The sequence below is a fragment of the Phyllostomus discolor genome, chromosome 7, assembly GCF_004126475.2.
Source record: "Phyllostomus discolor isolate MPI-MPIP mPhyDis1 chromosome 7, mPhyDis1.pri.v3, whole genome shotgun sequence".
NCBI lineage: Eukaryota > Metazoa > Chordata > Mammalia > Chiroptera > Phyllostomidae > Phyllostomus > Phyllostomus discolor.
In genome coordinates, this window is record NC_040909.2 from 128,965,437 (window position 1) to 128,990,317 (window position 24,881).

A 24,881-nucleotide genomic window follows, 5' to 3' on the forward strand; every position below is an offset into this window, starting at 1 on the left:
ACTAAAGGGAGTTTCCGTTTGTTTGAGACCCAGAAAATAACTTCCTCACCGCACCATAGATTTTCTAAAGATTCTTCTAACAAGCCCTGGCTGGCGTAGCTCAGTGGACTGAGCACGGGCTGTGAACCAAAGTGTCGCAGGTTCGATTCCCAGTCAGGGTACATACCTGGGTTGCAGGCCATGACCCCCAGCAACCACACATTGATGTTTTTCTCTCTCTATCTCCCTCCCTTCGCTCTCTAAAAATAAATAAATAAATTGTTAAAAAAAGACTCTTCTAACACATAAATAACATTTCTTCACTACATGCAATTTGTCACCAGAGGAAAAAAGGTACCAAAGAAAATGGAATCACCTATAATTATGTCACCTACAGGAAATCACTGTGAATCAATGTTCACATTTTAGAGCTTGCCCTAATGAATTTCACTAAATACATAAATAAAAATATGCCACCATCCAGGGCACATCTGTATATTACGTAATTGAGTACTGCATAAGGAGTAACCTCCCATGTCATAACAATCTCTTATATTGTCATAATAGTTAGATAATATTTCCATTTAAAGCATGTATCATATTTGCTTAACATTTCATATATAGCTTTAAGTGAAAAAGCAAGAGTATTTTAGTTTATCGGTCTTAGTCTGAATTTCTGATCATTTCTGCGTTCATGGATTGGAGTACCCTTTGAATGGGTATGAACCTGTTCGAGTCTTTTGGCTCCTCAAAGCAGTCAGGCTCTTAACAGGTGTAGCATGTGCCAAGCAGTGACTCATGACCGGGAACTATACACGGTGCTGGGGATATGGCAGTAAGCAGAAAAAGAACATCCCCTGTGTATGACAAGAGTATTTGCTCCTGGGGAGACAGTGATTTAAGAGTAAAAAAGTAAATAGCAAGCAAGGGCTAAAGAAGAAACTAACAAAGTGTTACACAGACATAGCAGTGGAAGAGAATGACACTTTCAGAGACAGTGTGAAATAAAGGCCCCACAAGAAGAGGCCCTCAAGGCAAACCCCCAGCCATTGCATCATCTAGAAGAGGGCATTTCAGACAAAGGGAACAGCAAGTCAAAGGTAAAAGCACAAGAAAAGACTTGGTCTCGCTTGGAAAGTGAAAGGAAGCTGGTGTCCCTAGAGTGTGTATAGCCTGGGGGACATTTCCACCTCAGGATGAGATTTAGGTGTCAGATCACGCATACTCTGGTGGGCCAGGGCAAGGAGCTTATTTGCTGAACGAAGGGTAGGCAGGAATTGTTTTTCAGTTTGGAGAGAGAGGATCAGAACCTACGCTTTGAAAACTCTCAGCCTGGTTGCTATGCAGAGAATAAAAAAGGTGAGAGTCCTAATGGAGAGGCCAGGGAGGAGGCAGCTGCTGTAGTCCGTGTGCTGGACGGTGGCTGGGGAGATCGAGAGAGGTAAACTAACTTGGTATACACTTTGGAGTATATGGAGGATATAAGCTCACGACAGCTAACTATCGAATAGTTGAGGAAAAGGGGGCAGGAGGTGATTGAAGACATTTTCTAAACTGTGTGCGTGAGAAAATGGGTGGATGCTGGACAGCATAGTACTCTATTATACAGGTGGGGGGGCACACCTGTTTTAGACACATTGCCTCTCAGACACCACGCTGGGATATCAAAGATACAAATGGCACTGGAGAAGGGAGTGAGAGTGCGGAGCAGCGGGAAATACACACTTGGGAATGTCAGTAGGAATAAAGAGTCGAGGGAGAGGTTGTTACAGATGGCAAGTGGCAGCATGTTCATATACTGGCAGGAATAATCCAGGAGAGAAAGAGCAAGAAAACAATGAAAGCATGGGATACAGAGATTACTGAAGAAGAAAGTCCTGAGAGAACTCTGGGAGACAGGGGTGTCCAACCTTTTGTCATCTCTGGGCCACACTGGAAGAAGAAGAGTTGTCTTGGGCCACACCTTTAAATACACCAACAAAACACTAACAAAAACAGATGAGCAAATAAAAAGGCTTTAAGTAAACATACAATTTTGTGTTGGGCCAAATCCAGAGCCATCCTGGGCTGCATGTGGCCCGGGGGCCGCAGGCTGGACACATGCCTCAGAGGTATTCCAACTATGGCAGGTGGAAGTTGGGAATTCATTTACTGACCCACAGCACTCACTGGTTGAGGGGTGATGTGGGGCAGCATTGATTCCCCAGCATTTCCAGTCTGCCCTGGACTTGGGATAAAATGATTCTGGTGAGCAGAGAAAGCCACGGGCAAAGGCTCCTAAATGCTTGCAGTCAGAGGCCACTGAGTGGCACATACAGGAGTGGTGGGGACCAGAGGTACGTGGGGCACCACGAGGGTTTTCAGCTCTGTCCTGGTCGATGTTTTCTCCATTCCTGAGCCTTTAACAGAGAAAAACTGAAAACAAGAACAACTCCGATGGATAATGAATAGGAATGAAGAGACAAGAAAGTGTTAGCCATAGCTTGTGCCTCCCATACAGACATCTGGACTGGGGACTTCAACCCAGTTAACCTCCCTGGGTCTCAATGACCTAACCTGTAGAATGGTGGGAGGAAAGGGAAAAATGCAGGGCTTCTTTAAAATTTTTTTCAATTATTTTAAGGTATTGGTAGGGGAATTCCCCTTTGTCTTCCCTCATTAGATATATCAGAGCATTTCAAGCGGTAAATATCTGCCACCTGCCACTTTAACTTGTTACATTGTATCTCTTGAGTATCTCCTTTTCACTGGCCAGGGTTCAAAGCATTTTATGTCTAACCACTATAGCACTGATGTGAGGAAGTGAACATGATTCCCGTTATAGGTGAAGATTCTGGTTCTGAGAGGTGATATGATTTCCCTGAACTCAGATCCTTCTGACTTAAACCCTCGTTTCTTATACTGCTGGACAGTGAGACGGTGACGACTATTTCTGCAATGAAAAGGAATGAAGAAGCTACATCATACTGTTCACTCGGCAAACGAGGCGGCTGCTGATGCTGACCTGAGGGAGCAGCATGAGGCTGTGGGAGTCCGTCCTCCAAATTCGGCGCATCATTCCGGGTTCGCTTTCCCCTTTGGATTCGTGAGCAGCACTGCAGAGAGGGCATGAGGGTTCTGGAGGATAGCCACTAATTTGAAGTGTTTAAGTTCATACAATTCCTTGTTATTATTGACTTCCTGTTAGGGTGAAGCAAGTAATGGGCCGTCACAATAAAGATGGCAGTAGCGACTTCACCACGGCAACGACGACGCCAATCGTCTACTGGGGCAACGACAGAATTCGGTTCCGGCCCGCAAGTTTGACGTCACTTCCGCTCCCGGTTCGGTGGCTTGCGCGCCGGTTTTCCTGCTGTAGCTGTGAATGGACCCGGCGCGGTGAGTGGACTCCGAGCAGAGTGTCGCGGAGCGAATCCGGAGGAACATGAGGCCACGAATATGGAAAGGGGAGGCGGGAAGCTCGCAGCTGTTGTCGCAGTCGTGACTGAGCCTCAGTTTACCCAGCGATACAGGGACTATCTCGAGAGGGAGAAACTCTTGGACAGACAGCACCGCGTGGAAAAGATGCCGGACGGCACCGTGGCGCTACCCGTGCGGGGAGAGGCGCTCCCTGAGCAGCACCTGCAGGAGCTGAGGACTCATGTGGCCCCAGGCAGCACCTGTACGCTAACGCAGCTCTTGGATCCTGTTCCTTCCAAGAAGGCCCAAGCTTGTTCACCTGCCCAAAGGCTGTGTCTTGAGGTGAGTCGCTGGGTGGAGGCCCGAGGAGTGACGTGGTCGGCTGAGTTGGAGGCTGATTTGCCTCGATCTTGGCAACGGCACGGTAACCTCTTGTTGCTGAGTGAGGACTGTTTCCAAGCCAAGCAGTGGAAAAATCTGGAACCAGAACTCTGGGAGATTGTTGCCTCGGCACTTGGCGTCCAGCGTTTGGCCAAACGAGGACGGGTATTACCGGATGGCACTCGAACTCCAGCGGTGACAATGCTGCTGGGCGACGATGGCTGGGTCGAGCATGTGGATAATGGGATCCGATATAAGTTTGACGTAACTCAGTGCATGTTCTCCTTCGGAAACATCAGCGAGAAGCTTCGCGTGGCATCGCTGCCCTGTGCTGGACAAGTGCTGGTGGATCTCTATGCAGGGATTGGTTATTTTACGTTGCCCTTCCTAGTTCATGCTGGTGCTGCCTTCGTCCATGCCTGTGAGTGGAACCCCCATGCTGAAGTTGCTCTGAGAAATAACCTTGAGATTAATGGAGTAGCAGATCGGTGCCAAATACACTTCGGGGATAATAGAAAATTGAAGCTCTCAAACGTTGCAGACCGGGTGTACCTGGGGCTCATTCCCAGCTCTGAAGAAGGCTGGCCCATTGCCTGCCAAGTGCTACGAAAGGACACTGGGGGCGTTTTGCATATCCACCAAAATGTGGAATCTTTCCCAGGGAAGAATCTCCAGCCTCCTGGAAGCAGTGAACTGGGGAAGGAGCACTGGCCTTATCCTCAGCAAATTATCCCCAACCAACGGGAACATGAAGCTCCCGGGGATTCCAGGAGAAAAGTGCTGTCAGCAGCCATCAAGCCAGAATGGCACAGATGGGCAGAATCTGCAGAAACTCGCATCGTCGCTCTTCTTCAGCAGGTGCACGGGAAACCGTGGAAGACACGAGTCTTGCACATCCAGCCAGTGAAATCCTACGCTCCCCATGTGGATCACATCGTCCTGGATCTGGAGTGCCGCCCCTGTCCTCTGGTTGGCTAAAGAAGGTAGATTCTGAGATGCGAGGATCTATGTATGAGCAAGTGACCCTTAGTTCCTCAGCTCAGGCCGGGTTCTCACCCCTCTTGTCTCTGGGTAATCTGTTTTAACATTTTGTGGCCCTGAAAGCAGCTCTGGACCAATCCAAACCACTTCATTTGTCTTCCATTGATCCCACCGAGAATGAGCTACACGTCTGGGAGAAGCAACGTGGCTGGCTCACTGAAACGAGGCCCATCTGCGCAGTCAGTGAATCCGAATTCGGACCTCAGTTCTGTTTGACCTTGGGTACATGGTTTCAGTATTCTTTTGGCCTTGGATTTTCTTATTTGCATATGAAGGTTCCTTTGAACTACCTCACATGGCTTTTGTTTTTTTTAAACAAGTAGTTGTATATAGAGCATTGGTTATTTCAGCGTGAAAGGCATTGCTCTTTCCAAGACCACTCGTTACAATATGGGAAATTGACTGGAGGGTGGCCTGGATGGAAGGTAGACCAGTGAGAAGGTTCCTGTGGTTGTCCAGGTGATGGTGACCTGGACTAGGGTGGTGGCATTGGGAGGTGGATGGACTTGAGAAATAAATCAATGGGACTAAGCAATGGAGTCCACATCAAGGCATTAAAATGGTGCTGCTTTGTTATTATCACTAACAAAATATGGAGGGAATGGGACAAAAATTATTCTAGTGTATTAATTCTATTCTCCTACTTTGGAATTCCTAAATGTTTGTTTTTTGGGGGGGGGTGCATCTCTTAAATATTGGATTTATTGTGATAGAAAAAGGGATAAAATGACTGTTTTATATTGTAGGGAAACTAGATTTTCAGTCTTAAGCTTGTACATTAGCTGCCAAGTGCTAGTTATTTTAAAGGTTCACATTAAAACCTCAGATTTTTAAAGGCTTCAGGCTCCCTTTTCATCTCCCTCCCTGGCCAACTACATCAAGACAGGCCGGAGGATCTGCAGGCCACGTGAGGTGTTCTGTAGAGTTTCTCAAGCCTCGCCTTATTTTATGTCTGTCTGCCATCACCTCTGTTTACCCTTCGGATGACTAATTGTAAAGAATCACTACTCTGTTTATCTTTGGGATGACTACTTGTAGAGAATCACTCTGTTTACCTTTGGGATAACTAATTGTGGAGAATCGCTTCTCAGAGCTTTATTCCGGTGCACTTTGAAGCCCTCTGGACTTGTTTGCCTGACAGAGGAAATACAGAGAAGTGTGTGGCTTTATCGGGACTGTGATGGTACTGAGCATTTGGCTGGCTGGGGTTGGGCTGGGCTGCTTGTCCTTCTTGAAACAGTGGCGCTAAAGACAGGATTGGTGTTGTGTGTGTTATTCCACAAATACTAAGTGTCTACTATATACATGAGCCTCAGGAAATATATTCATTAGACACTGTTCCTGCCTCTGCAGAGCTCACACCCTGGCAGCAGAAATAACACAAATACTCAGAGAATCAGAGTACAATGAAATAAGTGCCAGTGAGTGATAGCATTTGTAGGAGTGCAAAGGTGGGGAAGAAAAGTTCTGAGAAATGAATGGTGAAGTCTTTAGAGAGGTAGCGTTTAAAGTCTGGGTAAAATTTTAATTAGTGGAGTCAGGGTGAAAACAGATTCTAGTTGAAGAGAATAACAGGTGCAGAAGTTTGCACGCTCAGAGAATGTTTGCAACATTGCCAGTAGGTCAGTTTGGACCAGACGAAGCAGTGAGAGATGTGCTGAAGGTGGGGGCCGTTGTAAGGATTAAAGAAGAGTAAGTGTCTCAGACACGGCAAGCCCCTAGGAAGTGTTAGCTATCATGTGATCCCATCACAAAAGTAGCCTTTCTGTGTTTGCCTTAACCATCTCCTCTGGTGCATATTGAGTTTGCTCTCACATGTGAGCTTATGGCTTTCTTGCCTCAAAGTAAAGATGCCGAGCTGGGGCCTGAGCCAGTGTGGGGAGGAAGGCAGGGGCAAACAGTGAGGAAGATGAGCCACAGAGCCACAGGTCCAGGGGCTGAGGAGTTACCTTCTTCCTTTTAACTATGGATGGGCAGCACCTGAAGGAATTCATTCAACCTGATGTATGTATCGGCCCTGAGTGTTCACGGGTGAAAGAAGATAGACATGGCTCTGAAATCTGGGGGGACCAGTGATCTGCTTAAGTGCCAAGATGCCTTCTTCACAGTAAAGAACAAATTCTTGCATCTTACTCATTTTATTAATATCCTGCCACCAAAGAAACACAGTAAGCACTGTAGGCTTTGTGGAAATTTACAGTTTGGGAACACTGCTCTGACTCTGTACCGGGTGACAGTTTTCAGTGGGATCCAGAGCATGTAAAACTCTGTAGCAGGTGCAGCACACACTGTAATTAGTCTTGTTGGATGGGCCCTTCATTCCCGGAGATTCTTTGGGGCAGTAGTATCTGCGATAAGCAGAACAGCCATGAGAATTAAGCTGCAATAGGAGAATCACAAGGTAGACTCCTAGGGCTCTGTAGCAAGGCCAGGTCATCTGCAGCAGAGAACACGTCATTCGAAAAATGGCTCCTCGCATGCTCATGGGCCTTGAGGGGACTGAGCATCTCGTAAGACATCAGATGACCCTGAAGCCACATGTCCAGTATGGGCAGGGTTTTGTCAGACCCACCAGGTCGGTCCGTCATAAGATGGAAGTGGTGCATTGGGAATTGATGGCAGTCAGGGCCAGAGGAGACGAACAGGTGCGCAGCCAGGTGGCCCAGACTCCCAGGTCACACTTACCGCCCCTGCACCAATGCCCTTTCCTCGGCTCACAATTTTGGCCACTTGAGAAGCTCTTATGTCTGACTGAAGGAGGACAAAAAAAGCCAGAGCTAAGTTCGCTGATTGATTTTGTTGGAATATGGATTCAAAACAAAAATCATCTGCTGTTGCAGGGATAACCATATACTCTCTAAATCAATAGCCATTATATAGTTCATGTCCCTTATAGATAGAAGAGAGAGGTCTGGGAATGAAACGGCCAATGAAAACATTGACAGAAAATCCAAACTTGTTTTACACATCCTATTGTTGAAAGCTTTTTTTTTTAGAGCCACTAAAAGGCGTTTGAATTGTGAAAGCCGAGTGAACAGATTGTTATCTTTGACCACAGGTCATTTGTGTATATGAAGTGTGCTGTGTGTGCCTGCCCACTCACACACCCATACTGTTCTGGGTACACTCAATGCAAATATGCACCTGAGTTGTGCAACATTCAAATCAATGTGGAAACCGAAGACTACATTCAGTGAGTTGTAGTTCTTTCTTTGAAAGCTTATCTTCTATTTTAAAAATCCCCAAGCATCTAAAAACTACCTCACTGATGTAAATTTAGTTTTAAAGTAGTATTTTAAAATACTTGCAGCATCTTAGTCAAACCTTCATTTTATGGATGGTGAGAGTAAGATATAGAGAGTTTAGTATGGGTGCTGCCGAAGGACATGTGAGGTGTAGAAAGTCAAAAGAGACTTGAAGTCACAGGTGAGAAAAATAAGAATGACTGTGCCAGCATTCCTGAAAATTCTTGGCCCAAGATGGACTTTAGTTGAAATTAGAATAAAATTTGTGCATCAAACTAAGATAGGAAACTGTTAGAACTTCAATAAGAACTGAAGCATTTGCTCACGTTTAGAAGCTTTTTATTTAGTATTTAGTACATCTAACTTTTTAAGTAAAAATTGGAGTAAAGCCCATAAACTTTTATTTTCCATTTTGTATGATCATAATATAAACTTATGTCCTCTCCTTACCGTACTCCTCTTTTAGATTAGTCCTTGTGGACCCCTTTCTCCATAATGGCCTCTCTTTTTGCTTTAAATTGCAATTAGGGCGAAATAACAGGTAGCTTGAGCTGTTAATTCACATCTCTGAGGTTACTCTGTAAATCTTCATAGTTCCCTCATTTTACCAAGTTGGCTTTCCTTTGGGAATTTTGTCAAAATCACAAGGTTATTCCCCAGATGTGCAGTTTAGGAAGATGAACCCCGCAGAAGTAAACAGACAAAATTAGAAAAATGGTGATCATAATGATATTGCAATAACCAGGCAAGCTACAGTAGATCCTGGGTCAGGATACTGCCAGTGACAATAGTAAGGAAACTGGTACAAGAGACTGTCAAAAAAAAAAAAGGTAAGATTTGAACGCAGCTTGGCTATGATTGAAAAAAAGGAAGGAGTCAGAGATGCCTGAAATTGTAAGCTCCAGGTAGCCTTGAGTTCAAATCCTGTGTTGGACTCTTAAGTAGCTTTGGGCTTAGTGGCCACCTAACTTTTTGATCTTGATAACTAATCTAAGCCTCAGTTTCCTCCTCTCTAAGAAATAATAATACCAGTCAAGCCCTGGCCCATGTCGCTTAATTGGTTGGAATGTCTTCCCATAAACCAAAAGGTTGTGGGTTCAGTTCTAGTCAGAGCACATGACCTGGGTTGGAGGGGTTTGGTCCCCAGTCCCTGCACATATGGGAGGCAACCCATCGATGTTTTTCTCTCATCTGTGTTTCTCTCTTTCCGTCCTTCTCTTCCTAAAATCAATAAGCATGTCCTCAGGTGAGGATCATAAATAAAACCTATCAAAATGAGGCTGATAGAAAAATTTAAATAAAATGTAAAACCCTTACCATAGTGCCTAGTGTACCGCAAGCAAGCACAGATGGCAGTCCCTATTAGTGGGGATAACGATAGAAGGTGAAAACCGTGAGACTGGAGTAAGCTTGGGTGGGGGTTCAATCATTCTACCACACCCACCAACATCCAGAGAAAGGGGTCTTGGAGTATTATAATCCTCCTCCCTTATGGAGAGTACTTAACTCCTAGACAATAATCACTCATCTAGAGCTCTTACACAAAGTGGACTGCAGAGCACAGTTGGGCTAGGAACACAAGTGAGCCAGGTTCTTGCTTACTATTTTATCCCCTTAATCTGAGGTGGCAAGGTCTACAAATGCAGACTCAGACCTAATGTACATTTTTATTTGCTGGTGAAGGAAGAGAAAGGTAAGGATGGCCAGATTAGTATATGACTTATATGGGTGGGCAAGAAAGGAGGGGGGAACTTTTCCTTTACCATCCTAGGTTCCAGGGCTGGGCCCCTGGTAATTAAACTGACAAGAGAGAGATTAACAAGGGAAAACAGTTTCCCTAAGCATGCGGTCCAGAAACACAGGGTTAGATAGACCCACTGATGAGTAACTGTAACGGGGTGGCTACCACCTGGGGCTTACATAGCATTTTAAGAAAGAGCGATACATTTGTAAAGAAGGGACAAGACAAAAAGGGATTTAGGCTTCTAGAAGGTAAATGTATAGGGGAAACCAGTGGAAGATGATTAAGATTATAGTGGGTGATTCAGAGTATGAGTTACAGGTGAAGGAGAGGGAGATACCTCTACAGATGCACATTTATGTGCTTTTGGGGCAAAGGTGTTTGGGGGGTGGTGGAGGCAAGAAAGCTTTTGTGTGTGTGTGTGTTGGGGGAAGAGGCTTAAGCTCTTAATTGCCTTCAGCTCAAAATAATCCTGTCAAAGTGGCATACTTTGGGGGTGGCATGTTCTGATCCAATTACTAAAAAACATCATAAAAGTCTGGCCTCTTGTGCCCTGAGGAAAAGGATCCCCTCGGCAAGGTTACCTAAAAGAAGACTAGAAATCAGAGACGGCGGTGGGTTCTTGCCCTGAAGTCACAGCAGCCCTTGACACAGTAAAATGTGGCCGATGAGTGTCCTGGCTTCCGTCCAGTTTGGGAGGGGGTGGTTAGGGTGATGTGCAGAGGGCTAAGAGGCATGTTTCTCTAGGTAGCGCCTACGGACAACCACGTCTCCTCGCAGGTCTCTTCCCCGCAATGCCAGCCGTCCGTCAGGCCCGGTGTCCAGTTGCGATGGGCGGCGCCCTTCGGCTTTCCTCCGCTCAAGCACCTTTGAATCCTGTTTACGAGACGTTTAATGGTCTCCAGTAAAGCAAGTTCCCGCCGGTGGCACCAGGCAGCCCCCCCACCGAGCCCACGTCTCCACCCCGAGGCCGAAGGACGAGACTGCCCCAAAGCGCTCGCGCCACGGGGTGGCGCCAAAGTCGCAAAGGCAAGCGGAAACCATGGCGACGCGTGAGACGTTCGCTACGCCGTACGTGATGACGACACGGAGCGCTCTAGCTCCGGATTATGACGCGGCAGCGACGTAGTCCCCGCGGTCTCGCGTGACCGCGAGCGCTGCCTCTCAGCTTTGCAACGGCAGCAACGGCCGAGGCCCGCGGGCGAGGTCAAGATGGTGGCTCCGCGGGCGGGGGAAGCGGTGAGAGGAGGAGGAGCCGGACCGTAGCCAGCCGCAAACACCGACTCCCAGAGGCCTCCCGGAAGCCGCCACCGCCGCCGCCTGCTCCAGCTCCGGACGCGAGTGGGCGGCGGGGCGGGCCGTGAGGGAGACAGAAGAGGAGGGAGGGGCGGAGTCGGCCGCCTCGGCCCCGCCCCTGGCCGCCGTCCCAGGTCCTGCCCGGTGCGGCCCTCCAGGGCCTGCCCAGCCCCGGTGTGGCAACGGCTTATGGCAGCGGTGGGGCCCCCGCGGCAGCAGGTGCGGATGGCCCGCCAGCGGGTTTGGGCGGCGCTCGAAGTGGCGCTCCGCGTGCCCTGCCTCTACATCATCGACGCCATCTTCAACTCCTACGATTCCAGCCAAAGCCGGTTGTGCTTCGTGGTCCAGATCTTCCTCCGGCTTCTGGGTAAGGGCGAGGGGGTGGCCTGCACCCCCGGGCGGCTCTGCTGGCGGAGACGTGCGTCAGGGAGCGGGCAGCCGCGCGCAGGCCGTGGGTGTGTGAATGAGTGGATGTCAGAGTGAGAAAGTGTGTGATTGTGTAGGTTTGTGTATGTGAGTGTTGTGGCAGGATGTGAGAGTGGGAGTGTGGTAGTGTGTGAGACTGCGAGAATAAGAGACCGAGGCCGCGGTTGAGACTAAATGTGAGAGATGTGTGTGAGAGCGTGCGGCTGCGAGAGGCTGTGTGTGTGTGTGTGTGTGTGTGTATTAGGGAGAACCAGGTTCGTCCCCCAGGGGCGTCCTTGCGGGCTGGACGGGGGCGGGGGGGGCGGGGGAGGATGTGACACCAGCATCCGAGATGACCGCAGAGCCGCGCTCCCGGCCAGTCGGCCCCAGTTCCTTTTTGCACCTGAGGGCCGGCGGGGAGGAAGCCCGGATGGGCGAGCTTGCGGCTCCGCCTGCTGCTTCTCTAGGGGAACGAGAGCTGGCTTACACGTGCCATGCGACAGCTCTGGGAAGACAGCCACTCTGCTCGCCCCTGTCTGTGTGTGACCTTGGCCCTGTCGTGCTAAGGCCTGGGCCTCAGTTCCCTTCTTTGCAAAATGCAGAGGACGCGCGTGTTGTCACTTCTGTATCCGCGGGCTCCCCATGATGGTAAAGTGTCTGCGGTAAATGACATCCCAAAAAGAGAGACAGGGTTTCAAACGTCCAGGCCTTGACACCATTACCCAAAATCTTCATAACGAAGGCGATATTTGTAACGAGTCCTACAATTTTCCATGAATGAAGTGGAGGTATTTAAAGAAAAAACGTGGCGAGAGAGTGATGAGACTTTTTTCCAAAAGACTTCGGAGAATCAGTTTTTGTTGTATATGAATGGAGTGTTGAAAGCATCTGATGTTTCACTCCCCACCTTCACTTGCATCCCCAGAATGAGAAGCATCTATTGTAAAAGAACTTTTCTAAGTGATTGAAACTTGGCAAATTTTGTCGATGAAGTAATAAAGTTTTTAAAGGCTAGTGCTTTGAAGTGTTGCTGAGGGTGCGATACTGAGGTCCTTACCAGCCTTGGTGAATTAGGAGCCATCTGTTGCTGCTTTATTCTGACATAAGAACCGTGGTGGTGGTGGTTTGTTCTTAGCAGTAAATAGCAATGTTTTACATGTTTGGTACTTTACTTTTGCAAAGCATTTTTACTAGTACTATCTGACCTAATATTTAACCTTCAGAAATCCCCCAGAGGTGGGTGGTGGTGGTCTCATTTTGCAAATGAGAAAACTGAGGGTCATAGAGGTTATGTTTTGCTTTTGATAGAAACACAACGAATAAGTGGTCGCCAGAGCTCAGGCTTAAAAATCTTCTGACATCAGTGGTGGTCCCCTTTCCCCCCCAGTACAGCTTCAGTCCAGACACACAGCATGGCATAGTGATGATCACATGCTAGATCTGAAAACTAACAGATGTGTACCAGCTGTACTTGAGCACAGGCTTATCAGTAACCCGCCAGCTGCTTCACAGCAGCCATTCCTACGTACAGCTGTAAAAGCGTAGTGCGCTCAGCTGGGGCTGTGTGATTTTTGTAATGTATGCAAATATCAAACACCTGAAACTAATGTGTTGCGCTCCTGATCCAGTATTGTGTCATGGTATATAATACTGTGTCAGCTCTACTTAGATTAAAAAAGAATTAGCTTTAATGTGTTATACTTAACATTTTATTTAACTCTGACAGTCATGGGTTAATGTTAAAATGAAATTAGTAAGAATGGGGCTGTTGGCTGAGCAAGGCACCTGACTACTCAGAGGGTGATTTCGATTTGGAACCTCACTTGAAACATCCTACCTATTTTTTTTGTTGTTGCTTTGGACAAATCTTTCCAAATAATGTGTGGTCACAAAAATAAATAATAAAGATCATTCTTAATAATAATTGACAAATAAAGAAGTAGGGGGCTGTCAGGAGGGCATTGTATTCCTGTCAGAAGTCACTGATGTGCACCAGCATGGCTCAGTGGTTTGGGTGTCGTCCCAGAGTGGAGAGTTGCTGGTTCAGTTCCCGGTAAAGGCATGTGCCTGGGTTGCAGGCTGAGTTGAGTCCTAGGTGGTTGGGTTGGGGGCTGTGAGAGGTGCAGATGGATGTTTCTCTCTCTCTCCCTCCCTTCACCTCTCTCTAAAAATAAATAAAATATTTAAAAAGTAGAAATCATTCATCATGATAATAAATTAAACTGACAGACTGCCAGCCCTGCCCCCCCCCCCCCCCAAAAAAAAAACCAAAAGAGAGAACGGAAGATAACCGACTGTTAAATGCAGTGGCTCTCAGAGTTGAGCTTCAGGCGAGGGAGCTTTAAGGAAAAGGAGTATTTTCCTTATTTAAATAATTCGTGGTTTCAGAACATTAAACTAAATAATCTGGTATTTTTTGTACGCAATGCTTATTTTTTAAAAATGTTTGTTGATTTTAGAGAGGAAGGGGGTGGAGTGAGAGAAACATGGATTGGTTATCTGCTCCTAGGTGCTCTGACTGGGAATCAAACATGCAACCTTTTGGTCTAGGCCTACCGGATGACGCTCCTACCACCTGAGCCACACCAGCTGGGGCCTTATTGGTACCTTTTTATTTTTATTTCTTTAAGATTTTATTTATTTTTAGAGAGAGGGAAGGGAGGGAATAAAAGGGAGAGAACCATTTTTGTGAGAGAGAAGCATCCACAAGTTGCCTTTCATACAGGGCTGACTAGGGACCGAACCAGCAACCCAGTTATGTGCCTTAACCAGGAATTGAACCCATGACCTTTTTTGCTTTGTGGGATGACACCGCGCTGGTCAGGGATCTGTACCTTTTTAAAGATGACAGTAATCACAGCTCTCTCACAGGGTGTTCAGGACAATAAAAGAGATAGGATGTAAGTCCTTAGTACTTGGGACCTAGTAAGGGCTATTTAAGTGTTACCTATAGTAAGCTTGCCAGCTTTTTAAGAAAAATTCCTAATATTTATATTAAAACCCCACTGTTAACAGATTTTTTGGTCTTTTGAAGACATCAGTGAAATGTTGGTGCTATTTATTTGAAATTTTGCTCTCAAAATATTCTCTGGGTAAGATTTCATCAGAAATACAAAAAATTTTCCAAATCTGTCACCTGGCTGTTCCTTACATTATGTGTGTAATTATTAATTTTTTCACATTTGTAGGTGATAGTTTTTAAAAACTGGCTTTGGTGCTAAAAATTCATCCTGAATGAATGCAAGTGTCTGAAGTATTTTAAGGCCCATTCAGTGAGGCATTCTGTTTTTTAAAATTACACATTTTGTATAAAAAATACCAAAGGATAATTAAAATTAATTGTTCTACCTGGTTATTTTTAATTGTAGACCTTTTTAATAATTTATATACTGTTGTATATAATCTCAAAACTTGGCAGTCTGACCTATTTCTTTAACATGATATAAAAATGGGCATCTGCTGGTGTGGCTCAGTGGCTTGAGCACCAGCCTGTGAACCAAAGGGTCGCTGGGTTGTGGGCCAGGTCCCCATTAGGGGGTGTGTGAGAGGCAATCACATATTGATGTCTCTTCCCTCCTTCCCTTCCCCTTCTCTAAAAATAAATAAATCTTAAAAAAAAAAAAAAGGGTATCTGAAGAATACACTTCCCTTCCGCTACACTAAAGTACTAAAACTGTACTTTTGTTTGGTATCAAACTAATGGGAGAATTTCAACAGGGTAGAAAATAAAGCATCTCGTTTATTTGGAGATCCGAAATAAAATCATATCACAATATACAGAATATTTAAGAATGTTAAGCTATTCTTAGGAGGTGTTAAATGCTAAATGAAATGCAGTCCAGTGCAGCATAATGCTGAATTAGCAAATCTGATTCCAAGGGAGAAAATGCAAGCATAGGAGTTTGTATTAATAGTATTACTCATATAATGGCAATTCACTGAAGTGGAAAGCCCTTTTTAAGCATAAAATAAAATCCAGAAATTACAAGGAAAATTTTAATAAATGGAAAACTGTTATGACAAAACTTTTAAAAAATTCTTAAAAGTAGCACACTGAGACAAAAATATCTGCATCAGATGAGACTGTGAAAGTTTTACTCTGTCATTAAGAAAAACTTAAACTTCCAGAGAAAAATGGGCCCAGGGTGTAAGCAGTTCACAATAAATAAAATGTAGATGGTCAGTCAGCCTCATTTATGACTAAATAAATGTAATCAAAACAAAACTTTACAACTTAGATTGGTGAAGAGTTCAAAGTCTGAATAGAAGAAACTAGTTTGCCAAAGCTATGGGGAAACAGTTCAAGTTACACAGTTTTGGTAGGCTGTCACTTCTGTGTAAAGCCACCTGGCACTATCAACTGAAATTCATCATATTCGTTTTGACATGTTTCATTTCTAAGAATATGACCTAAAGCTATAGTGTACAAAGACTGCGGGCAAGGATATTCACTGCAGCATTGTTGGTACTAACAAAACAACAAGTTGTTAATGTCTATTAAAAGGGCATGTTTTTGTATTTGGTTTAGCCATACAATCAAGTTGTTGAAAAGCATGAGATATAGTTAATTTTAGTGCTGTAGAAAGAACTCAGAAAGCGTGTGATATGAAGAAACAAAGTGAAGCAGTTGTAATTATGACTGCATAAGGATAAACTAGGTGTTCTGAGCTGTAACACTATGACATTTTGGACAAGGTAATTCTTTTGGGGGGGCTGCTGTGAATTGTAGAATTTTTTTCCTCACCCAAGGATATGTTTTTATTGCTTTTAGAGAGAGAGGAAGGGAAAAACATGAACAGGTTGCTTCCTTCATAGCGACCGAATCTGAACCTAGATATGTGCTGTGACCAGGAATCGAACCCTTAACCTTCTGGTGTGCAGGATGATGCTTCTACCAATTGAGCCACCTGACCAGGGTGAATTGTAGGATTTCTAACAGCGTCCTTGTCTGCTACTCATTAGATACCAGTAGCACCCCACTTCCCCCAGCTGAAATTGCTAGAAATGTTTCTAGATATTGCCAGATGACATCTGGAGGGGAGAGGGGGGATAAGGTCCTGGTTGAGAACCACTGGGATACACAAACAGAGCAATAGCACAGAATAGAAAGCCCAGAAATAGACTACCCATGTATATATAGAAACCTGACATGTTTCAGAGGTAGAATTGAAGTATGTTGAGGTAAAGACAGACTATTAAATTAGTGGTCATTTAATTATACATATAGAAAAAAAATAAAGAGTGATCCTGGACCGCTACCTCATGTCAATATATAAACAGTTCCAAGTGGATTAATACCTTAATGTGAAAAGCATAACTTAAAAAATTTTAGGAGGAAATATGGGAGAACATTTTTTTAACCTTAGAGTAAGGGAAAAGTTCTTTTAAAATATATAAAAGCAAATCTGTAAAATATTGATAAATTCAATGATATTAAAATTTAAAACCTTTATTAATCAGAAAAGTGAAAAGACTAGCCACACACCTGTAGAAGATGTTTGCATTACAGATAACTGACAATTTGTAGTCACAATATTTTTTTATGTTTATGATTCATTAAAGGAAACCAGCTCCATAAATGGGCAAAGAAACTGGCAATTCAAAGAAACATTAATGGTCAGTAATCTGGAAGATTCCTTCTTTGATAAGTAATCAGAAATGCAAATTTTTAAAAGGTAAAACAAGAAAAACCATTAAGTAGGATCCTCTTTAAGTAAAAAGCAAAAAAGAATACGAGTTTATGAATGTGTTCGTTTATACAAAGCTTGGTTTATTCTTCATTTACTATTGGGATTGACTTCAAAAATCACATTCATATTTTTTTAAATAAAAGCATGCTTAAAATCTTAGTTTACAAACAAGATTTTAGGTTTACCTTACCAAGAAACTTAATATACCCTATTTTAACCTAAAATGAGAGTTTGATTGAATAATTTTGTTTATGCTATAGTTTATCCAGTACACCTACAGATGACCATTTCAAGTATTTTACTTTGTTTTGCATTTAATTTGTTGGGGCTCCCTTGGAAGAAAGGTAGTCCTAACATTTATTTCTGGGCTCCATCTTCATTCTGTACAGCACTGAAATGTTTTCCCACAGCTTGCTTCAGATTATGTTTTAAAGGTATCTAAGGTAGCAGGAGAGTGTACCTATTATGTCATGTTTCCTTCTCACTTTAGTCCTAAGTTTCCAGAAAAGGTTAGGGTCTGAATGGACTTTCCACATAAAATTTGAGCTAAACACGTTGTTGTGTAGTATGTTAGGGGTTTATTGTTTGCTTTTGTTTGCTTATTTCTGGTAATCCAAATTGTAAAGGCCCTGATATAGCTTCAGAGCTCCTGAATTGATTGATACCTGTTTCTTGTCTTACCTCAGAAACTTCAGTGAAACTAATCACTGGAAAATTGGGTCCCTGAGTTGTGATTTCAGTGTCCCAAGATGGTTTTTCTTTATAAAGCATCAATTGTATATAGCTTTGATTACTTATGCAGATAACTCTGAAGTGCTAATAAGAACTACTATCCCTGGGCTTAATTTTCCTAGGTCAGTAGTCCCTAAAGGTCAGGAGAGAGGGGATGTTGAGACTTGTTATATGGGAAGTTGATTTTTTTATTCTCCCTGTAAAATGAGAGCTGATTTTGCGTTCATATGAAAGAAAAATTTAAGAGCCCCATGTGCATGCAAACTTTGGATAAGGATTAAGCAGTTTTATACTATTCTTGAAACGTTTGGTCATGTAATCATACCATCTTGAGGCTATTTTAGTCGAGAAATAGTAGTATCAGGTTGTTACTTTGCTAGGACACATTTGAACTTTGCGGTTGTAGTCTCACTACATTATTTATCTATTACAGCCTCCTCTTTTCTTCCCTTGGTGTATTTGCATAAAGCAAAATGGCACTTCTTCTCCATATTTCTAAAACCCCAATCACACATTCCTTCACTTGTGTGTCAAAATAAGCTTGAGGGGGCAAAGCTATTAGACTAAAAAGGAATGGTATAAACTACAACAAAGTTCATGAATATTCACAAATAAAAATTATCTTGCCACTTTGTGAATGGCAAGTTGATAAAACTAATTTATAGTCCCTGTTTGACTTTCTCCCTTTTAATTAGTATAAACTAAGAATTGAAGTTACTATGGTTTTATTTTGACTTATTTTAGATTGTTTTGTTGCGGGAAAAATAAATTGTTTTCCTATGTAGAAAAAATAAGATATTCTAATCCTGCTAAAAAAAAAAAAAAAAAAAAAAGCTCACTTTCTATTGAAAGGGCCTACACCCAGCTATCAGCTCTTTGGGAGATTATTAGTGGCCAGCTTGCTCTGGAAATCAGCCAGATGGTTTGTATGCACAAATCTATGTCTCTTCTAGGTGCCTGTGTCCTTCATTCTCTTTTTCACAGATGACCTGCCAAATTGGCACAGGATGAATTTTAAGTTCATGGGCATAGTCATTTAGAGGAACTAGCTTTTTTACATGTAATGGATTATGAAATGCCTCCACGGTAATATGATCTTTTTTGATTACATGCTGAAATAAGGTGGATGGGTGGATATTTAATTTGGTGTTTGTCACTTTTTCTGTACTCCAAAGATTTGTGTTCTTAGCTTTGTCTTAATCTGTTTATAAATTTCAGTTTCCATGTGGGCTGTATTTTGTGGTTGTCTTTAAAAACATAATCCAGAATTCAACAAGAATACATTTAGTTCCCCAATGAATAGAAATTGCATTTGTTTTCTACAAAATATTTTGGGTTCCATAGATGTACAAGGTAGGATTCTTGCTTGCTAGCAAGGACATGGTGATAACTACACTAGCAGGTAGTATATGAGTATTAGGTGATTCACAGGTTCTGCAGGTAGGCTGACAGAACAGTCACTATCAGAGAAAGTGAGTTTATAGGATGGATAGGATTTGAACAGCCAGGGACTTGGGCAGTTGGTGGGGCCAAGCAGAGAAAAGGATCAAACACAGCTGCAGTGAAAGCACAGAAGGGTTGTGCTTGGGGAAGAAGTCTGGAGCTTTGGCACGTGCCTTGAGAGGAGTATTACTGTAAGGCCAATTGGATCCTTGATTGCTAGGACAAGAAATGTAGATGTTGGTTTATAGTGATTTCAGAGCTGCTGCAATATTTTGAGCAGAAAAATGAAGGAAGGCATATTGGTGATGGCTTGTAGACGGATTTGGACAAGGTGAATTTTTAGACACTAATAAATAGGTTGGTGTCACTGAAAAAAGGGAGATAATAGGTGTTAGAATTTGGTGACTGTCAAGTTTGAGGGCGCAGGGCTGGAAGGTGCCATTAAGAAAACAGTAATGGTACCTTTAACTGAAATTGGAAATCACAAGGAAGAGCCTTTTGAGGTGAGTTAGGTTTTAGAAATTTTGAGTCTTGCCGTTGTAATGTAGAAGTGGTCCTTAGATGGATATTTGGGTGTCGTTCCCATGTTGAAACCTTGGATAATAATGTTTATTGTAATCTCACTTAAAAAGTTGTCAGAGCACAAAGAAAGATGGTACTAGATACACTTCACACCACACATTGGTTAAGTTTGGATTAGGGAGGGGGAGGATTTATCACTTTTAAAATATTTTGGTTTTCTGAATGTTACTTTTGTGATTTGAACAATAAAAAGGGCTATTTGAAGACAAAGACTGAATAATGTACAGGAAAAGGGGAACTAGGAGAACATTTCTGAAATGTGCAAGGAAAAATGTAGAGGAGGGAAAAAAAAGCAAAATTGAATTTGGATCCAGGGGAGAATGCTCAAATTTAAGAAGTGGGAAAAATAAGAGCCAGCAGGAGTTCAGTTTGTGGAAAAGGAGGAATAAGGTATAAGTATAAAACTTAAAACTTGATTTTCTAGAGAACATTTATAAGAAAAAAAGTCTAAGATTTAATAGGAACAAATGTTTACCATTTTGGTTATTTTTAATTCTAATGTTTTTGTAATGGAATTATTGGCATGTTCTTTAAAGATTTTAAAACTTGATAAAATGTATGTATCACTCCAAACTTGAAGATAATTTAGTAATAATTTGGTGCATGGGAATATGGCACTACTTGAATTACTTTGGAAACTAGAATTCTAATATGATTTTAAGAAGTAATGTTTTTCTGTCTTGTTGAACTGACTTTTACAACATCTTTTATGGCCTTTAAGCCTTGTCTTGAGGCTTAATGTTTATAATTTTGAAAATGTTCACATTTCCTAATTATAGGAAGACTGACTCTTAATGGGTAACATTATTAAAAATGTTCCATTCAAATGACCTCTTTTTTTCTTTTTTTTAGGTATATTTTTATCCAGTGTTGTTCTGATATTGTCACAGCGATCACTTTTCAAGTTTTACACGTACAGTGCAGCCTTGCTGTTAGCTGCAACTTCAGTGTTGGTAAATTATTATGCTTCTTTGCACATTGACTTCTATGGTGCCTACACCACATCAGCTTTTGGAATTGAGCTGCTTCCTCGGAAAGGGCCCTCACTATGGATGGCACTCATTGTTCTACAGCTAACACTTGGAATTGGATACGTCACACTATTCCAAATTCATTCCATCTATTCACAATTAATTATTTTGGATCTCTTGGTTCCTGTAATAGGCTTAATCACAGAGCTACCATTACACATCCGAGAGAGATTAGTTCTTACTTCTTTCTTGATTCTTCTATTAAACACAGTGCTTGTCTTGGCAATGAAACTTAAGTGGTTTTATTACTCTACACGGTATGTTTATCTTTTAGTAAGGCACATGTATCGAATTTATGGATTACAGTTACTAATGGAGGACACATGGAAGAGGATTCGTTTCCCAGATATACTGAGAGTATTTTGGCTAACAAGAATTACAGCTCAGGCTACAGTGTTAATGTACATTTTAAGGATGGCAAATGAAACTGATTCCTTCTTCATTTCTTGGGATGATTTCTGGGACCTCATTAGCAATCTTATCATTAGTGGATGTGATTCTACACTAACTGTACTGGGCATGAGTGCTGTAATTTCCTCAGTAGCCCATTATTTGGGCCTTGGAATATTGGCCTTTATTGGGTCAACAGAAGACGACGACAGGCGGCTTGGCTTTGTAGCACCTGTTTTATTTTTTATTTTGGCTCTTCAGACTGGTTTAAGTGGGCTAAGGCCAGAAGAGAGACTTATTCGCTTGAGTAGAAACATGTGCCTTTTGTTTACTGCAGTCCTGCACTTCATCCACGGAATGACAGACCCTGTATTAATGTCTCTCAGTGCCTCTCACGTGTCATCTTTTCGTAGACATTTTCCTGTGCTCTTTGTCTCTGCTTGCCTATTTTTTCTTCCCTTTTCACTTGGTCGTGTTCTTTGGCATCGTTATGAACTAAACACATGGTTGTTTGCGGTCACAGCATTTTGTGTGGAACTCTGCTTAAAAGTAATTGTTTCTCTCACTGTTTATATGCTTTTCATGATTGACGGCTACTATAATGTCCTCTGGGAAAAGCTTGACGATTATGTCTACTATGTTCGTTCAACAGGCAATATTATTGAATTTATATTTGGAGTAGTAATGTTTGGAAATGGGGCTTATACTATGATGTTTGAATCTGGAAGTAAAATTCGGGCTTTTATGATGTGTCTACATGCATATTTTAACATCTACTTACAAGCAAAAAATGGCTGGAAGACATTTATGAATCGTAGGACTGCTGTTAAGAAAATTAATTCACTTCCTGAAGTGAAAGGGAGCAACTTACGAGGAATAGGTGATGTCTGTGCAATCTGCTACCAAGAGTTTGCATCATCTGCTCGTGTCACACGGTGTAATCACTATTTTCATGCACTTTGCCTTCGGAAATGGCTGTACATTCAAGATACTTGTCCAATGTGCCATCAGAAAGTATACATCGAAGATATCAAGAATAATTCAGATGTACCTGACAGCAGTGGATTTATTGCACCCAATGAAAATCCAGAGGAAGTTGTAAGAGAGGCTGCTGCTGAATCGGACAGGGAACTGAATGAAGATGACAGTACAGATTGTGACGATGATGTTCAAAGAGAAGGAAATGGAGTGATTCAGCACACAGATACAGCAGCTGAAGAATTTAATGAGGACACTGACTGATTAAAATAGCATTTACTAATCATTGAGGTTGTTAAATTTCAGTTCATCCAAAATGGAGTTAATATGCTTCACATCAGTGTGTAACCAAGCACAAAAACAGTATCAGTGTTTAATCTGTGAATGGTTTTCCGTTTACTGTGATGTGCTACTGTAAATATACCTCTTTAATTACTTCTGGTCTCTTTGGTGACCTATTTAAATTTGTGTACATTATTGTACATAGAATAAAATGTTTTCACATTTTTATGACAAAATTTGAACAAATAGCTTTTTAATAGATGTAATGATAATATGGTGCGCCAACTGTGCCAAAGATTCCTCAATGAAAGTGTATAATTCATCTAACTCTGGCCCCTAGTGTTTCTTTAAGATGGGTGGGAGAATGAAAATGCAAATCAGAGGAAGCCACAAAATCAAGGAAATGAAGTAATTTTATAAACTACGGAAAAAGTAGGTTGCCAGAAGTGATTGAGACTTTGAAATTTTAGTGTAGCACTATATAGTTGAGCTGAGTTTGAAAGTCCAGATTTGGAGATTGTGAGTTGAGAAATAGGCTTTTATCAACTTGTATCTGGCATGAGCCAGAATGTGTTTAATTTTGATGTGAAAATCAGTGTATCTGTTAGCCATTCTGTGTTTGCAGCAATGACGTAAAATTATCCTTTTGGACTTTTAAAAGAAATTACAAAATGAAACATTTGGTGGTGGTCATTCTTTGAAGCTCAGAAAAATCCCAACTTTAAGCGTACAAATAAGGGGGGTGGCGTGCAGTGGTATATAATGCCTCTTCGTGGACAACTCCCAGAGAATTCCTTTATTGAAACTTCCACTAAGTTTCACCATGAAGTTTTACATACATGATGGAAAATGGAGGACATACTAATTACATGTCAGGGAAAAATAATTTAATGGTATTGTTATATAGTGTGTTGGCTAATTCCACTGGATCCTCATCTCTTACTGCTGACATTATCTCCAGTATTTGACTAAAATAAAACAAAAAGATAGTTTAGATTGCTAAATACATATTCTGTTTTAAAGGTATTTTTATTTTTCCACATAAAGGATGATCCTAGTACCTTTAATAAGCTTCAGCAGGTATGAGAATTTTCAGCACTGTCAGAAAGTGCTGGAAATTTTAACTGCCAGGCAAATAACTGCTAGGATATTTAAAATAGGGTAATGAGAGACAGATTTCTGGGGTCGTCTTGCATATAAGTAGAGCAAAAAAAAAAAAACAGTTGCAAACTATAAAGCCAGCCTATGTTATGTGTACCACAATTAGGGAATCAACCCAGTGGGAATCAGTCCTTAACACTGAGTCACTACATATTCACTACTGGGTCACGACGAGCTTTTGAACCACGGGAAGAAAGGGCAAAGTACACTGTACGGAAGTGCTGTTTTCATTTCTGTGTGGGTTTCATTTATGTATGTACGGTACACGTGTAATGCATCAAAGCCTGAAAGCCACTGCTTAGAGAACTGGCTACTAAAGGATAGCAAGAAATTGAGATCTGATCACCAGCACAATGACAGCAAAGGAACTTAGAAGTTATTGGAACAATGTGTGTTATGGGGAGGCAGAATGGAGTGGGCTCTCTCTCTACTTCTCCCCCCCCCCCCACACACACAATAGAAAGAATAACCCAGATTGTTAATCTTTCAGTTTCTCTGCCTAGAAGGATAATTATCAGTAATGTTTTCTAGCATTCTTATATATAGATAGAATTTTATACATGAATTAGAAAGTTCTCAAGTCAAAACTAAACATTTAAATAGTCTGTCTTAATTTTTGTTCCCTTTATCAGTTTCTTTATATAAAACACCTATTAGGTATTAGGGGTAGAAATTAAAGATTAACGAACTTTTTATTCTCTAGAAGTTAACACTAAAAGGCTTGCCTAATCTGTATACTAAATGAACTGACTATGCTAATTTTTGTCATCTGACAAGATATGCTTAAAAGTAAATCTGTTAACATTTAAATTGACACTAAAGATGCAATTTTCTTCATGAACTACAGAATTTTCCTCCATTTCACTAGCTGGACTTGGAACTACATGTATAACATTGTGCAAAATCAATGACTCCTTGTCCCTTGCAGTCCCTCCACACCGATACCACTAACAGCTTAAAAAAAACAAACAAACAAACAAACAAAAATAAACCCTGCCATTTTCCAGCTTAAAATCCTTTTGGTCCTGATAAAATCTAAACCACTAATAAGATTGGCATACAAGAGGCCTCACATTCTGGCCTCACTCTACCATCCCGAACTTGA

The 24,881-nt window shown here is 42.2% G+C and overlaps 3 protein-coding genes across 11 annotated transcripts in view; 2 read left to right on the plus strand and 1 right to left on the minus strand.

Annotated features, from left to right (window-relative positions):
• Positions 1–2,986: 2,986 nt before the first annotated feature.
• On the plus strand, positions 2,987–5,107 carry TRMT12 (tRNA methyltransferase 12 homolog). The gene has a single exon (XM_028533671.2). The coding sequence runs from the start codon at positions 3,418–3,420 to the stop codon at positions 4,735–4,737; it is 1,320 nt and encodes a 439-aa protein (XP_028389472.1). The 5' UTR covers positions 2,987–3,417; the 3' UTR covers positions 4,738–5,107.
• Positions 5,108–10,967: 5,860 nt separating this feature from the next.
• Positions 10,968–22,998, plus strand: RNF139 (ring finger protein 139). Its single transcript, XM_028533632.2, has 2 exons — positions 10,968–11,449; positions 20,787–22,998. Exons 1-2 carry the CDS (start codon positions 11,272–11,274, stop codon positions 22,595–22,597), a joined length of 1,989 nt encoding a protein of 662 aa, XP_028389433.1. The 5' UTR covers positions 10,968–11,271; the 3' UTR covers positions 22,598–22,998.
• TATDN1 (TatD DNase domain containing 1) overlaps positions 22,882–24,881 on the minus strand; it is a 30,685-nt gene continuing 28,685 nt past the window's right edge. For 8 of the 9 annotated variants that reach the window (XM_036031408.1, XM_028533851.2, XM_036031404.1 and 5 more), the window contains one exon: positions 22,882–23,583. In XM_036031408.1, the coding sequence (XP_035887301.1) occupies positions 23,481–23,583 (103 nt within the window). In that variant the 3' untranslated portion in view covers positions 22,882–23,480. The remainder of the gene's footprint in view (positions 23,584–24,881) is intronic. The other variant, XR_004904439.1, reaches the window with a different exon arrangement.